Source organism: Rana temporaria, chromosome 4 (assembly GCF_905171775.1).
Source record: "Rana temporaria chromosome 4, aRanTem1.1, whole genome shotgun sequence".
In the NCBI taxonomy this organism is placed as follows: Eukaryota; Metazoa; Chordata; class Amphibia; order Anura; family Ranidae; genus Rana; species Rana temporaria.
In genome coordinates, this window is record NC_053492.1 from 341,948,484 (window position 1) to 341,965,450 (window position 16,967).

Here is a 16,967-nt window from a genome sequence, read left to right on the forward strand (position 1 = left end):
CCCTGTTTTTTCTGCCCCCCAGTGCTCTCAAGCTCCACCCATCACTCTCCAGCCCTCTAGTGCTTTCTACCCCTATTCTTTTTGGCTCCCCCCCAGCACTCTCCGCTCCCCACCCCTGTACTCTCCACTCCCCCCTGCATTTTGCCCCCACCCATGTGCTCTCCAACCCCGCCAGTGGACTCTGATCCTCCTGCATTTTGTCCCCACCCATGTTCTCTCCAACCCCGTCAGTGCTCTCCAGCCCCCATAGTGCGCTCCAGCCCCCGTACTTTCCACCCCTGTTTTTTCTGGTGCTCTCAAGCTCCCCCATTGCTCTTCACTCCCCAGTGCTCTCCATTCCCCCCTGATCTTTGTACTCTCCAGCCCCCGTGCTCTCAACCCCTGTTATTTCTGCCCCCCAGTTCTCTTTACCCCCACACTCTTAGCCCTTTAGTGCTCTGCAGCCCCCCCTCTTAGCCTCCCGTGCTCTCCACCCCTGTTCTTTTAAGCCCCCCCCAGCGCTCTCTGCTCCCCACCTGTGTGATCTCCACTCCCCCCTGCTCTTTGCCCCCACCCATGTGCTCTCCAACCCTGGCAGTGCTCTCCGCTCTTCCTTCTCTCCAGCTCCCACCCAGTGCTCTCACTTTCCCAGGACCAGAGAACAGGCTGACTGGGGGCAGGAAATGAGGACAGCTGAAGGTGCAGGTGGCCAGGGACCACTCCATCTCACAGCAAACCGATCCTCTGGAAGGAGCACTGTCCCCATCCAAAACGAGAACAGACCCTGTCTGCTGATGGCGATCATGGATATCCTGCTGGCATGGAAGGTACCGTACCGAGCATCAACAACACACCTTCCCACAGACAGGGACTGCATACTGGGACATGGGGCATAGGAGGGGCTGCAATTATGGGCACAGCAAGACTGCATTCATGGACACAGTAAAGCTGCATTTGATTGGCACAGAGAGGCTGCAATGATGGTCACAGCGAGGCTGCAACGATGGACACAGCAAGGCTGCAACGATGGGCACAGCGAGGCTGCAACGGTGGGCACAGCGAGGCTGCAACAGTGGGCACAGCGAGGCTGCAACGGTGGGCACAGCGAGGCTGCAACGGTGGGCACAGCGAGGCTGCAACGGTGGGCACAGCGAGGCTACAACGGTGGGCACAGCGAGGCTGCAATGGTGGGCACAGCGAGGCTGCAATGGTGGGCACAGTGAAGCTGCAATGGTGGGCACAGTGAGGCATGCAATAGTGGGCTCAGTAAGGCTGCAATGATGGGCACAGTGAGGCTGCATTTGATTAGCACAGTGAGGCTGCATTTGATGAGCACAGCGAGGCTGCATTTGATGAGCACAGTGAGGCTGCATTTGATGAGCACAGTGAGGCTGCATTTGATGAGCACAGTGAGGCTGCATTTGATGGGCACAATGAGGCTGCATTTGATGGGCACTGATGAGGCTGCATTGAGCTCTTGTATCATGTCTGCAGCCTCTGACCATCTCCTGTACCATGTCTGCAGTCTCTGAGGGAGTCTGGAGAGGAGTCAAGAGTGGGAGCACCGCCGGGATGGGGGTCATGGGAGAAGTCAAATGTGTGTGGAGAGGAGACTATGGGATAAAACCAGAGCCACCGAGCTGGAGCCGATTTGACTGAGCCCTGCACCTGAGAGGAGGTCAGTGACAGCACCGCTAGGCCAGTCTGAGGGGGGGGGGGGGGGGGTCACTGATGTAAGGGGGAAGTAAATACAATAATGTTAGGGGGCACTGATATAAAGGTTTCCCCCCTATATCAGTAACCCACCCCCCTTACCTTGGTGTATTCTTTCTGCGGACGGTGCCCCCCCCCCCCCACTTTCTGAGTTCCTGGGGTCCCCCTTGATGATTGACCACTTTTACCACTTTTAACTGGAAGTTGCTTATATATATATATATATATATATATATATATATATATATATATATATATATATAGCCCTATGTGATTTCATATCTGTCTTATCTATATATAATACACTCTTCAAATGTGCTTTGTTTGGTTTTCCCTTTCATGAACAAGAAAATAATGACACTATGCTGTTACGCTGGTATAATAATGCTGTGGGGCCGATATGAGATGGCTAATCTCCACAGTGTCTGCAAGTTACAGACTGGAATTAAGAGAGCCCCTGCCATCTCGTTTCCTCAAGTCAAACATCTCCAAGAATCTAGAAAAAAGAGCACCTTTGTTCCTGGCACTAGATCACCTGTTATCCCAAGGGGTAATAATAAGAGTTCCCCCAGAGGAGCAAGGCTTGGTTCTATTCAAACCTTTGTACGGTTCCAAAACCAAATGGAGATGTTGGACCTATTCTAGACCTGAAAGTCTGAATCAATTCCTGAACATTCACTCTTTTCGTATGGAGTCTACCCGCTCAGTGGTCTCCACCCTACAAGGCGGAGAATTCATGGCGTCAGTAGACATCAAAGACGCATACGCATGTGCCAATTTGTCCCGCTCACCAAATTTCTAAGGTTTGCGGTAGAGCACTGCCACTTTCAGTTTGTGGCTCTACCCTTTGGCCTAGATACTGCACCTCGGGTTTTCACCAAGGTTCTAGCCCCGCTCCTAGCAAATCTAAGAGCAAAGGGCATTGCCATAACGACATATCTAGATGATCTACTTTTGGTAGAACGATCTGTGGCACGTCTTAACCACAATGTGCTCAAAACAGTAGAGTACTTGGAGAACTTAGGCTCGGTCCTCAACTTGGAAAAATCATCATTCCAGCCCCTAAAAAGGCTGGAATATTTGGGCATGGTCATAGACACAACCCAGAATAGGGTATTCCTACCCAAGCCCAAGATCAGGTCTTTAAGAGAGGTGATCAGGCTGGTAAAGGCAAAGAAGGAACCTTCCATTCGCCTCTGTCTGAGGTTGTTGGGAAAGATGGTGGCCACTGCTTATGCCCAGTTTTACTCAAGACCATTGCAAAACTGCATACTGGCTGCCTGGAACAAGAGCGTTCCAGCCTTAGATTTGCCAATGCGGTTGTCCACAGAAGCACGGCAAAGCCTCAGCTGGTGGTTGCTAACCAAAAATCTGCAGAAGGGGAAATCCTTTACCCCAGTCACCTGGAAGGTAGCGACTACGGATGCCAGCCTTATAGGTTGGGGCACAGTTCTAGAGGGAGCTACGCTCCAAGGGAGATGGGCCAGGGCAGAAAGGCTCCTGTCCATCAACATATTGGAGATTTGAGTGATACGTTTGGCTCTCGAAGCCTGGACTCTCATGTTACAGGGCTGCCCTGTTCGGATACAATCCGACAACGCCACAGCAGTGGCTTATATCAACCACCAAGGGGGAACCAGAAGTCTGGCTGCCCAGAGAGAAGTAAACCCCATTCTAGTATGGGCAGAGGAACATGTGCCTGTCTCCTGGTAGGCAGATTACTTGAGTCGCCAGCTGCTAGCCCCAGGAGAGTGGTCGCTGCACCCCAACATATTTCTGGCGATATGCTGGAAATGGGGTATAGCCTCCAGGTTCAACAGAAAATTGGACAGGTTTGTCTCAAGAACAAGAGATTCTCTAGTGTCCGGGACGGATGCGTTGGTTATCCCTTGGCATCAGTTTTCTTTGATCTATGCATTTCTCCCGCTCCTACCGCGGCTTTTGCGCAGGATCAGGAGGTAAAAAATACCATTGTAAAAATGGAGGTAGGAAGACCTGGGTGCCTTCCACTACGCACAGACCTGCTTTCGCAAGGTCCAGTATTCCACCCTTCCTTACAAAGTCTAAATTTGACGACCTGGCTGTTGAGACCTACATCCTAAAGGGTCGTGAACATTCACTCTTTTCGTATGGAGTCTACCCGCTCAGTGGTCTCCACCCTACAAGGCGGAGAATTCATGGCGTCGGTAGACATTTCTCTCTACTATGATTAATGTCAGAAAGCTGGCCTCCAGGCTTATCTATTTATAGAATCTGGAAGGCATATGTTTCCTGGTGTGAATCCAGAGCTTGGCATCCTCAAAAATATGTCATTAGTAGGGCATTATCCTTTCTCCAATTGGGGGTAGGAAAGAAACTAGCCTTGAGCACAATCAAATGTCAGATTTCAGCCTTATCAGTGTTCTTTCAAAGGCCTCTTGCATCTCACTCTTTGGTCTGGGCTTTCATTCAGGGAGTGCTGTGCTTAAAGAAGAAGTAAACCCATTAAAAAAAAAAAACACCACGTGCAAGACAAAGGCATAATGAGCTAGCATGCATAGCATACTAGCTCATTATGTAATACCTCAGATCGAAGCCCCCGCCGCCGTTTTCTTCCAATGCTCGGGCAGCCGACATCTTGCCCGGGGGTTACTTCCTTGTATCGCGGCTCCGGGGCTGTGATTGGACAGAGCCGGGATGACGTCACGGCCTCAAGCATGAACGGCATGCTGCAGTGTGCCTGTGCCGCTGCGGTGCCCGTGATTTTAGTAAATATCACCTAAACCGTGGAAGTTTAGGAGATATTTTAAACACCTACAGTATACACTGAACTGTGGGACTTTTTGAGTCTTTATCTATGTTTACTGTCATTTGATGTTATCTTTCTTTTAAGCGGCTGCTGAATTTTGTGTCCAATTGTCTTCTTATCATTGTAATCTCTCATCTTGAGTAGTGCTATATTAGAAGTAAGGGCATCTTTAGCACTTTTTTATACTGAATTCAAAAACACCCCGAAAATCTAAGTGAAAAAATTATGCAGCAAGCTAGTCCATTTTGCTGAAATTTCATTGCAACAACTCAAAATCGTCCTTAGTAGTTTGGATGGCCCCCAAGTGCTTGTATGCAAGCCTGACAACATCAGGGCATGCACCTAATGAGACGATGCATGGTGTCCTGGGGTATTTCCTCCCAGATCTGGACCAGAGCATCCACTGAGCTCCTGAACAGACTGAGGTGCAACCTGGCAGCACCGAATGGACCGAAACATAATGTCCCAGAGGTGTTCTTTTGGCTTTAGGTCAGGTGAGCATGGGGGCCATTCAATGGTATCCGTTTCTTCATTCTCAAGGAACTGGCTGCATGCGCTCGCCACATGAGGCCGGGTATTGTCGTGCACCAAAAGGAACCCAGGACACACTGCACCAGCGTAGGGTCTGACAATGGGTCCAAGGATTTCATCCCGATTCCTAATGGCAGTCAGTATGCCATTCTGTAACCTGTAGTGATCTGTACGTCCCTCCATGGATATGCCTCCCCAGACCATCACTGACCCACCACCAAACTGGTCATACTGAACGATGTTACAGGCAGCATAAAGTTCTCCCCGGCTTCTTCAGACCCTTTCACGTCTGTCACATGCTCAGGGTGAACCTGCTCTCATCTGTGAAAAGCATGGGGCACAAGTGGCAGACCTGCCAATTCCGGTGTTCAATGGAAAATGCCAATCGAGCTCCACAGTGTCCAGCAGTGAGCACAGAGCACACTAGAGTAAGTCGGGCCCTCAGGCCACCCCCATTAAGTCTGTTTCTGATTGTTTGGTCAGAGACATTCACACCAGTGGCCTGCTGGAGGTCATTTTGCAGGGCTCTGGCAGTGCTCATGCTGTTCCTCCTTGCACAAAGGAGCAGATACCGGTCCTGCTGATGGGTTAAGGACCTTCTACGGCTCTGTCCAGCTCTCCTAGAGTAACTGCCTATCTCCTCCATGCTCTTGAGACTGTGCTGGGAGACACTGCAAACCTTCTGGCAATGATATGTATTGATGTGCCATCCTGGAGAAGTTGGACTGCCTGTGCAACCTTTATAGGGTCCAAGTATCGCCTTGTGCTACCAGTAGTGACACTAACCCTAGCCAAATGCAAAACTAGTGAAAAACTGTCAGAAAAGATGAGTAGGGAAAAAAAATGTCGGATACCTCCACCTGAAAAAACATTCCTGTTTTGGAGGTCACCTCATTGTTGTCCATCTAGTGCACCTGTTGTTAATCAGTTTCAGCTGCTTTGCTGTTAATTTAAATTAACAACCCCCTCTGTATACACCTCTCCCCCTCTGCTACTTAACTGACCAGATCAATATCCCAGGAGTTGTGATTCAAAATAATTTTTTTGAGCAGTGTATGTCCAAGTACTCTCCATATGGGAGGGGTTATATAGAGGGGAACTTCCCTTGTAATTAGGTTGTGCCAGTGTCCAATGACCTGGTGGTGAACCATATAACCCATGATGTAAAGAACAGAGCTCTGTCCCGGGATGTACTCCTAGAAAAGGATTTTAAAGGTAAGCTGTTTTAAAAATCCTATTTTTCCTTCACTTCCTGTCTCATAGCTAAAACAGGAATCTAGAAAAAATCTCTCCAAAGTGAGGGTATACCTTGTTGTCACCAGGGTTACCAGGACTAGTGTCCCCATTGGAAGATTTTCCCTCTATTCCTATTCTGGTGGTAACCCAAACTTGACAGGTATTCAAATTCCTCTCCACTCTATCCAGAACTAAAAAAAAGTTTTGCCTTTAGGTATACTTTAAGATTCATCCCCCCTCCTTCTGATTCAGACATCTTATCAGATCATCCAATAAGATTTCAACTAATTTTCTTAAGGTCTTTCTAAAATAATGATGCCCGCTGTGTTTTTCTAGCTCTTTAGTGTGTCATAAACATGTTCTTCAAGCAGAGCCTTGCTCTCTTTTCTTTTTTTTTTTTTTCATTCAAGTTTAAGTTTATTTTCAGAAAAAATAAATCAGTACAATGTAATGAACATCAATTAAAATTATTACAGTGTGGCATACAGTCAAAAACAACAAGGTACATTTAGTTCATTTCCTGCCCTTCCATTCCACATTGAAACAAAGTACCATTAAAACGTAAAAGAAATTGAGAATAACAAAAAAGAATAAATATATTGAAGAAAACAAAATCCATCCCAATTGTCCTCCCCAACCTCCAGAGATACTATAATCCGTATAATCCAATCCAGACCCATGAAATAAAAAAAAAATATAATAGATTGTTTGTTTAGATCCTATAATGAGGATAGATGCTTAGGGTAAACTCCACCCCCCCCCCCCCGACACCCCTAATGGGATCACTCTGTGCCCTAAGAGGCAGAATAACCCCTATCATCCCCCCTCTCTTTTAATAGATAATAAGAATAACCCGATAACAAGAGGACAACTTCAGAACCATCCTCTATATAACATACCTAAGAGGGTTTAAGAAACCATTACAATTAGGTTCAATCAAACCATTTTAAAATAAAATGTAACATATGGGAAGAATAATAAAGAATATATATTATTCTTGTCAAAATAAAGGAAAATAACAATATATGTATGCAAAACTTGTTCCTTATTCATATAATAAAAAAAAAAGGAAACAACATAAACAAAATAATAAGAGAGAAAGAGAAATAATGATAGAGAAAAAAAAAGACAGCATAGTAAAAGAAAGAAAGATAGAGAAAGAGAAAGGAGTTGGAGAAGAGATAAAAGAAGGACAAAGAGCCTACCTGTCAAAAGTGCACATCAGTCCAAAGCGAAAGCTAATACTAAATCCGCAAGGTATATGAGATTCCCATAAATTTCAACCAAGGCTCCCATATTTCATTGAACTGGGTAAGTTTATCCATCATGGAGCCAATTCTTTTTTCTTGTTCCATTATCCATGTGACTTTTCTTTTCATACTTAGTATAGAAACCGATGGCTTCTTCCAGGCAGCTGCTATAGTAATTCTAGCACCCGTCAGGATAAATAATATCAGTTTTCTGGTAAACTTTTGAACCTGAGGTATGAATCCATTCAGCAAAGCAATCGCCGTGGACTGATGTAAATTACAACCCGTGACCCGTCTAATAATATGGAATACCTTGTTCCAGTATCCACGTATCCTTGGACATTCCCACCATGTGTGTATCATAGAGCCCACCCCATGGCATCCTCTAAAGCACAGAGGTGAGGAGGAGGGATAAATAGATGCCAATTTTAGAGGAACAAGATACCACCTGGTAAATATTTTCACATTTGCCTCCATAAGAGGCACACTCATAAAGCCTTTAATAGATCTAATAAAGTTTCCACACCAATCTTTCAAGTCCCATTCATCATGAAGTTCCCTCTCCCAAGCTAGCATATGAGGTAATTTATTATCATTTGTCGCAAGTGATTTATATATAACCAAAATAACTCCCCTTCTCTTCGAAGCTTGATCACATTTATGCTCATATGGAGATAGACGTCTAGATACAATTTTGTCTGTCCAAAGTTTCTGAGCATAATCGTATATTTGAGAAAATCTAAATTTCTCAGAGGAAGGAAGATTAAAATTATCCACAAAATATTGTTCAGAAAGGGGACCTAAATGTGAAAAAAAACGCCCAATACGGTACACCCCCTTGTCACGCCACCATTTAAATGATTCGATATCAACATTAGAGGTAAAGATCGGATCTTGAAAAATATCAGCCAAAGGTTGACCCTTCGAGATTATGGAAGGATTATTCCTAAGTGAATCCCAGAGAACTAAAGCCTGTGAAAGAGCCGGGGACAGAATAGAAGGTCTACGTTTGGGGATACACCACAATAAACTTTCTAGCAAATACGCTGGGGATGCCTGTTCTTCTATATTAACCCATTCAGGACGATCCTTTTTGATGTATACGTCTGATAGTTGGGCCAATCTAGCAGCTTGGTAATACCACCACAAATTTGGAACTCCCAGACCCCCCTGTTCAGGGAGATTAAAAAGACAACATGAAGAAACACGCGGACCCTTTTTGTTCCAGATAAATTTGGTAATTTTACCCTGAAAGGACTTCAAATGATTTTTTTTTATCGGTATAGGTAGTGAGCGAAAAAGATATAGAAGTCTGGGGAGAAGGGTCATCTTAACCGAATTAATCCTGCCTATCCAGCCTATGTTCTGAGTACCCCAGTCGCACAAATCCTTTTCAAGTTTCTTATACATAGGAGGGTAATTAGCTAAATATAAAGACTCGAAATTCGGAGTCAGATTAATACCCAAATATTTAATAGATGAATTGTTCCAGCTGAATTTATATTCATTTTTCAGTAAGGATACCATAGTTTCAGGCAGCGATACATTAAGGGCTCTAGATTTGGCCATATTGACTTTAAGCCCTGAAACTTCTGAGAAATTGTCCATCAAAGAGTAGATTGCAGGTAAAGAGGAGGTTGGTGAGGTTATGAATAGTAACAGGTCATCTGCAAATAACGCACATTTATGATCTTTTTGCGTACAGTTAACCCCCCTGATATTCGAGTTACTTCGAATAGCTATTGCCAAAGATTCTATCACGATCGCGAATATCAGGGGAGACAAGGGACATCCCTGCCTCGTACCCCTTTTTATTTTAATAGATTCCGAAAATATACCTTGTAATCGTATTTTAGCCTCAGGAGAAGAATAAAGTGCAGATAAAATTCCCATAATTCTGGAACCAAATCCCCATCTCCTCAGTACTGCAAACATATATGGCCAAGAAACTGAGTCAAAGGCCTTCTGAAGGTCTAATGAAAGAAGCATACCCTCTTGCTTATGTTCCCCAGTTCATCTAGATTGCATTATAGAAATTAGATCGACAGCCCTCCTTATCTGGTCTGGACCTTGCCTCCCGGGAATAAAACCCACTTGATCCTTATGAATATATTGACCTATGAAAGATGACAATCTATTGGCCATTATTTTAGTCAAAATTTTAAGGTCATTGTTTATAAGGGATATTGGTCTATAATTCTCAACTTGACTGTGATCCTTGTCAGGTTTCAGGATTACCAAAATATATGCCATATTGAGTTGTTTACCTATAGGGTTACCATCCGTTAAGTAATTATAAAACTGTGCGAGATAGGGCGACAGGACAACTGAAAATGTAAGGAGAAGAAAAACCATCCGGACTGGGAGCCTTATCCGTTTTCAAATTATTGATCACCGTCTGAACTTCCTTGGCCGATATGGGAGCCTCCAATACCTCTCTATGTACCTCTGTCAATTTAGGAAGATCTAAGCCATCAAGAAACTTCTCCACTTTATCAGATGCATAGTCGCCATCAAAAGCGTAAAGTTTGGAATAAAAGTTTTGAAAGGCTGTCATTATCCGCCGAGGGTTCAGAGTAAATGAACCATCTGCTTGTCTAATTTTGGGTAGAATCCTTGATCTAAATCTAGGGGACAATTTATTCGCCAGCATCGGGCCTATCCTATCTTTTAACCGGTAAAATCTAGCACCAGTCCATTTCATAGCCTCATCTGCTTTTACTGTAAGCGCTAGATTCAATGCAGTTCTAGCTGAATCAAGTTTGGAAGTAGGAAATTCAGAAGGATCTAATTTATGTTTTCTACTCAAGTCCACATATGTCTCTTCAAGTTTTTCCACCTCTAACTTCCTCATTCTTTTTACTCTAGCTGCAATCTGTATAATTTTGCCCCTAACAGTCACCTTATGAGCAGCCCATAAAGTTTCTGGGGACATTTCTTCTGTATCATTAAAATCAAAATATTCTTTTATAGCTTGTTCGATTTTTGCTACTAAAACAGGATCCTTTAAAATTGACTGGTTAAGTGTCCAATGAGACACTCTTTGGGTAGAATTCTCTTTTCTTAAAGATAACAGAACCATAGAATGGTCCGACCAAGAGACATCCACAATAGTAGATTTTATAGCTGAAGGGACGTGACGATTGGAAAGCAATATATGGTCTATTCGTGAATATGATTGGTGGGGATTAGAAAAGTGAGTGAAATCTTTAGTTTTAGGATTCAATTCCCTCCATATATCAGTCAAACTAGATTGGTGAAGCATTCGTGCCACCTGTGTACTAGCTTTAGTTGGTCTAATCATTTTAGCATTATGTTGTTTAGATTTATCTAATCCCGAATCAAAGGCTAAGTTGGAATCTCCACCCATAATGATAATACCCGCCATAAAAGGTTGGAGAACATCAAACATTTGATAAAAGAATCCCCTTTGTCCCCTATTAGGTGCATAATACGAGACAAAAGTATACAGATTTCCTTCCAGGGTTCCCTTTACCAAGACAAATCTACCCTCCGGGTCCGCGTATTCCTTAATCAAGTCAAAATTGCAGAATTTAGAAAAAAAGATGGCTACCCCTTTAGTCTTATTTTCTGCTTTAGACAGGTAAAACACCGGAAAATGTGCATGCAAAAAAGAGGGGGCGTACCGTTTTGGGAAGTGTGTCTCTTGTAGGAAAACCACATCGACATGAAGGGACTTGTAGGCTTGTAGGGTCTTGTGTGAAACAACACGAAGGGGTGTAGAAGGGTTATTTGAACCAGCCATGAGTCGTGATCAGTACCATAGACGGGTTGCATAACGATGGCTGTGTCCACAATCCAGTAAAACCACTAATTGGCAGGTAGGCTGACATGGTAAATAAGGTAGGAGAGAAAGAAAAGGTATAGAAGTAGAAGAAATAAAAACAAAAACATAAACAATATAGTAAACTGTAGGATAACAGAAGGTCAAACCATGACCCAGAATGAAGGGAGAGTATATCCTCCCTCCCCTCATTCAAATACATGACCTTAGAACAGCCCATATAAAGGTCTAGGTACCTACTCCCTAGGACGACCAAATGTCGACCCAAGAAGCAAGCTGAGGCCCAATGCCTCACCGTCGGCCGCCGACGACGGTTAAATAATCATAAATTAAATTCTTGTGTAAGAAGAAATCGACCCAAAAAGGCATAGTAAATATAACAAATATTAAAATGAGTTTTCCCAGATTGGCACAAATAAAAAAAAACCAAAAAAAAACACATTCCAACCCCTCCCTTAACCCTTCAAAATATATAATCATATGCTAAAAAAAAAAAATGGAAAATTATATATTAATCAATAAATCTATGGAAAACAAAAAACCGCGCTACCACAACAGGGTCTATAGGCAGCAGCTGACGTTGGATAAACAAAAGCAATAAATGGTAAAAAAAGCCGCGCCAAACTAAATTAAAATAAAAAAAAGTCTATATCAGTCAACAGATGGAAAAATGCTGAAATCCCCGTAGAATCAATCGAATACTTCAGGTGGAGCCTTTAGTGTTGCTTGGTAAAATGACACTGTGATTAGTCTTAAATTTATCAATTCCGAGAAATAAGGTATTAATACCTTATTTCTCGGAATTGATAAATTTAAGGCGCATTGGAGGGGTAGCAATTTGGTTAGGGAGATTTCCCAAATGGAAATGGGGTGGATCCATCGGTTGAAATCATACAGTCCCCATGGCCTCAACATTGAAACTGATATAAATGCTTTTATTAACAATGCCTGATGTGAACCTTTGGAAAGGGCCCCATGGGAACAGACGCGAGTTTTGCATTCTCATTTTTATTTCCCTTTTTATTTGGTCAGGGTCATGTATATATATTTTATAGTTTTTATATTCAAATAAAACTTTCACGAGAAGTTCTCTTTTCACTTGTTGTGAAAATTGTAATTTCACCTTCACTTTTTGTAGTGAACACATCTATTTATGTTTAATCTATAACACTTGTGTTCTTTCCCCCCCCCCCCGGGGTATTTTTACCCTGGAGGGTGTGTTGGACACGTATTGTTTTTCTTTTCACGTCATTAAATTTCCCGACCTTTGTTGGGATATATTAATTATATTAATATTAAGTAATTAAGTTTAAGTGTTTATGTATAAATCTAAACACATTCATCCACTGATTAAATTTTTCTAATAATTGGTTTAGTATACTATTTGGATTATTACCATCTAGTTAACATAAAACTAATCAGCACATTTAAAATATATTCTTATTACTTAAGGTGTTTGTATCCTCTATATGTATTGAAATTTGTTTTTCTATCACATTAAATTAAATGACACTTAGTTTAATATTTTTAAAAATATTATTTGGTGTTAAGATGCAGACCTTTGGTCTACCTGGGTTTTGTATTACCATTATGTTAGATCTAACAAGTGGTTTTTAAGTTGCCTACAAGATGGCCACAGTGAGCATTGAGGAGAACTATCCTGTGCCGGATATAAACTTTATGCGTTCTTGGCTTATCTGTGTGTCAACTTTAATTAGATTTTACGGAGGTTCTATAATTTCAATCCCTTTATGTCATTGCTTTTTGCAGCGAGTGGGAGTTCACTCTGCTACAATCAGGTATTGATTACATAGGCTATACTCTTTGCCCGGGCCGCGTATGATTTGCGCGGTAGTATGGGCAATTTTTCCCTCAACAAAGATGGCGGGGTCTGTTCCCATGGATCGCCCTTTACATTGAGTGGCTGCTATATTAAGGTGTCTCACTGCTGCTAGCCCTACCCCCATTGATAACGTCCATTAGTGACGAAACGCGTCTGGGAGGCTGCGTCAGTGACGTCACCACGCCAAGGAGGAGGGCTCCTCAAGCCGGCCGGCTTTATTTCTCGTTGCTACACGCTGTTTTTATTCTTACTTGTGTAAGTACATTACCTTTTTAATAAATATTTTATCCTGCGGTATTACGCTATTGCGTCCCTTTTCTATCTCCCGCTTTATGTGTTTTGGACCGTTTGATTGCTGCTGTCCTCTGAGGGGTTTAAATGCGGGTGAACCGCAATCTATTTCCACCAAATTGCTGAGCCTGGGATCCTGCTGCTTATCATAAAGTGTCCCAACCTAAGTGTCCAGAGGATTGAAAGGCCGTGGCTGGGCTATAGCCAACCGTATTAAAGGCTTGCTGTCTGGTAAGCTGCTGATTCTTATGGTGGAGGATTTGCACTGAACGCATGCATGTCACCTGGTGGTTTAAGGTTTTGACTAATCACAGTGTCATTTTACCAAGCAACACTAGTGGCTCCACCTGAAGTATTCGATTGATTCTACGGGGATTTCAGCATTTTTCCATCCGTTGACTGATATAGACTTTTTTTTATTTTAATTTAGTTTGGCGCGGCTTTTTTTACCATTAATCAATAAATCTAAGTTTATATATATTTAAAAAAATATCAAAAAAACCTATGTTCCCTGGGAAAATGCAGACAAAAATTTTTTTGGTGAAACCATTTCTACCAATCGTAAGAGAAAAAAAAATTGACGACCACACGAAGGAAAAAAAAAGAATGCAAAGAAATGTATCTCAACTTCAGGTAGCAAAGTCATTCTTAACCTTCCTGTGCTTGACTCTGTTCCAGGTAAAAGAATTTGGGCTAATAGGGGTTTGTCTTTTGGCCGAATTTTGCTGGGTAGCCGTAGTATCCATGTCCGGTTCGACAAAAATAATCTTCAGATCCAATAATAGTCTTTCACCCTCCTGAAAATTGTGAACTACATAATGTCTGCCATTATATGAAAATTTCAGTGCGAACGGAAAGGCCCATTTATACCTGATGTCCTTTTTTAAGAGGGCAGACAATAAAGGTTTAATCTCTCTTCTCCTCTGTATTGTGTACGGGGAAATATCAGAAAATATTTGGATGGTTGGGCCCTGGTATTTTAATTGTCCATGTTATCGAGATTTTTTCATTATTTCTTCCTTGACGGAATAATAATGAGGTTTGACTACCACATCCCTCGGTAAGCCATCCTTTCTCAATGGTCCTAGGGACCTATGTGCACGGTCCAATTCTAATTTGTGAGTTGGAATAGATGGAATCAGAACTTTAATAATGTCCTGTATTGCCGTATGAACATCAACAATGGATTCAGGCAATCCCCTGACCCGGAAATTGTCCCTCCTTGATCTGTTCTCAAGATTTTCGATCCTAGCCTGAGCAGCTTCCAGCTGTTCTTGCAGAAATAACAAATGGTCAGCATTCTGATCAATTCTGGAAATATTGATATCCAGTTTGTGTTCAATAGTTTCAATCCTGTTTCCAAGACATTGAAAGTCAGCCCTAATGTCTCTAGTGATTCTCTCAGCATTCTGTGCCAGTCCCCTGTCCAGCATTTCAGATATTCTGTTAAACAAATCAGTGACATTGAAGGAAACATCAAGAGCCTGTTCAGCATTAGTATGCACATTAACAGGGTTCTGTGAGGGAATCTCTGCAGGAATTATATGTCCAACATTACTAGGAATCACTCCTTCCTTCAGTGCAGTGGAATACAGAATAGGAGATGTGTCAGAACAAGATGCCTGAGGTAAAGATGCAGCCAGCAAAGGAGATAAAACTTGCCTGTCAGATGTGGAGGCCTCTGTTGTTTCCAGTGTGTGTACCTGAGGTACGGCGGCCATTTTGATGAGAGTCTTTTTCATAACAGATCCTTTATTAATATTCCTGCCTTTCCTGTGATATTTGCCTGTCATGGACCGGTTTTCTACTGTACTATCCACCCGCTGGTGTCAATCCAACTCCCTCAGCAGGTCTAATAGCCTGGTAATTACCGTATAATGGCCGTCTATGAGTCACCGCTCCTATGGCCTGTCTCCTATCAGGCTCTTAAACTTGTATCCTGTCAGTATCAATTGAGATGTCCGGTATGGTTCGAATCACCAAAGATTCCGCTATCCGCGGATGACGTTTTCGCGGGTGTATAGGATCCAAATCTCCGGTTATCGTCGCCAAACGGCTAGCGGTGAGCAGAGCTCCGTTCCTAAGCTGCTATCTTAGGAGCTCCAGGGGGCGTGGCCTGCCTTGCTCTCTTTTCAAGGGCCTGCTTTGTGCAACCTACAAAACAAACACTATACTCACTCAAAAAGGTATCTCACATTTTTAGTGTCAAAAGTCAGGAAATTCATGATCTTGCATTCCCTTCCTGTGACATTAGACTGAATCCCATTTGAATCTTTTGTGTCTACCATTCAAAGCATCTCTTGCATCTCTTGAAATTCGTATCTCCCATTAAAAAAGTTCTATGGGGGCCATGTTCTTGTATTGATTGCTTTGCAAAGAGAATTGAGGATCATGTTCGAATTTATGTAGCTAACATTTTTGTTGGACATTTTGAAATTTTACCAGAAGTGGAAAACTACATATCTACTTACAGGATCAACATGATAGAACTATGTTACTGAAGGAATAGAGAAAACAAAAACTGCTATGTTAATGCCATTGACATTTTTTTGTTTTGTCAAACTCTTTAATGGTAAAACTGATCAATCTTATTTTTTTGCAGCCCAAGGGACAGGACATCGGCTGAAAGTGGTATAGCTGGCGTAGCAACCAGCAGTTTTGAGGTATTACATTGTGAAACATGTTTTTTTTTTTCTTTTTTTTTTACTGGACATGGTCGAGTAGATCTTGCTATAAGGCATGGGTGCTCAACCTGTGGCTCTCCAGCTGTTGCAGAACTTCAAGTCCCATCATGCCTCTGCCTTTGGGAGTCATGCTTGTAACAGTCAGTAGCTTGCAATGCCTCATGGGAATTGTAGTTCTGAAACAGCTGGAGAGCCACAGGTTGAGCACCCATGCTAAGGCATTGTATTTAATTTGGTAAATGGTGTAAAACCATGCTTAGTGTTCAGTAGAGGTCGACTGATAAATCGGCCGATATTTGGCCTTTTTAAAGAAATCAGTATCGGCCGATTATTATGCAAATTCGGCCGATTTAATCGCACTGTGCCCGCCGACCCAAAAGTGTTCCTCCTCCCTTCCCCACACCATTGGCAGAGCGGCCATAATAGCTGAGTGTGTGAAACTGACATTTGTAACTAAATGCAGAGAGAGCGGAGCTGTCAGAATTCAGCGTTGATGTGGGCGGGACCCAGCAGCTATCAAACACAAGCCAATGTGATGGGATCTGGGTGGGCCGCTATGAGCATGTGGCCTTGCCCCCTTTCTTAAGCAGCCCAATTATTGGCTGGTGTTTGATAGCTTCTGGGTCCCGCCCACCCTCGACATCACCGCTGAATTTTGACAGCTGGACTCTTTGCATTCAGTTACATATGTCAGTTTTACACAGTTAAACTATATCGGCTCAGTATGCCACCTGTCAGTGCCACCAACCAGTGCCAACTGCCAGTGCCACCAACCAGCGCCTGTCAGTGCCACCTGCCAGTGCCAATCAGTGCCAAATGGCAAAAAAAGAAATCTGTAGAAAAAATT

The 16,967-nt window shown here is 42.9% G+C and overlaps 1 protein-coding gene across 2 annotated transcripts in view; it reads left to right on the plus strand.

Annotated features, from left to right (window-relative positions):
* Positions 1–16,967, plus strand: part of LOC120937509 (interferon-induced, double-stranded RNA-activated protein kinase-like) — a 349,209-nt gene that overhangs the window by 169,403 nt on the left and 162,839 nt on the right. For both annotated transcript variants that reach the window (XM_040350786.1, XM_040350787.1), the window contains exon 15: positions 16,039–16,099. In XM_040350786.1, the coding sequence (XP_040206720.1) occupies positions 16,039–16,099 (61 nt within the window). The remainder of the gene's footprint in view (positions 1–16,038; positions 16,100–16,967) is intronic.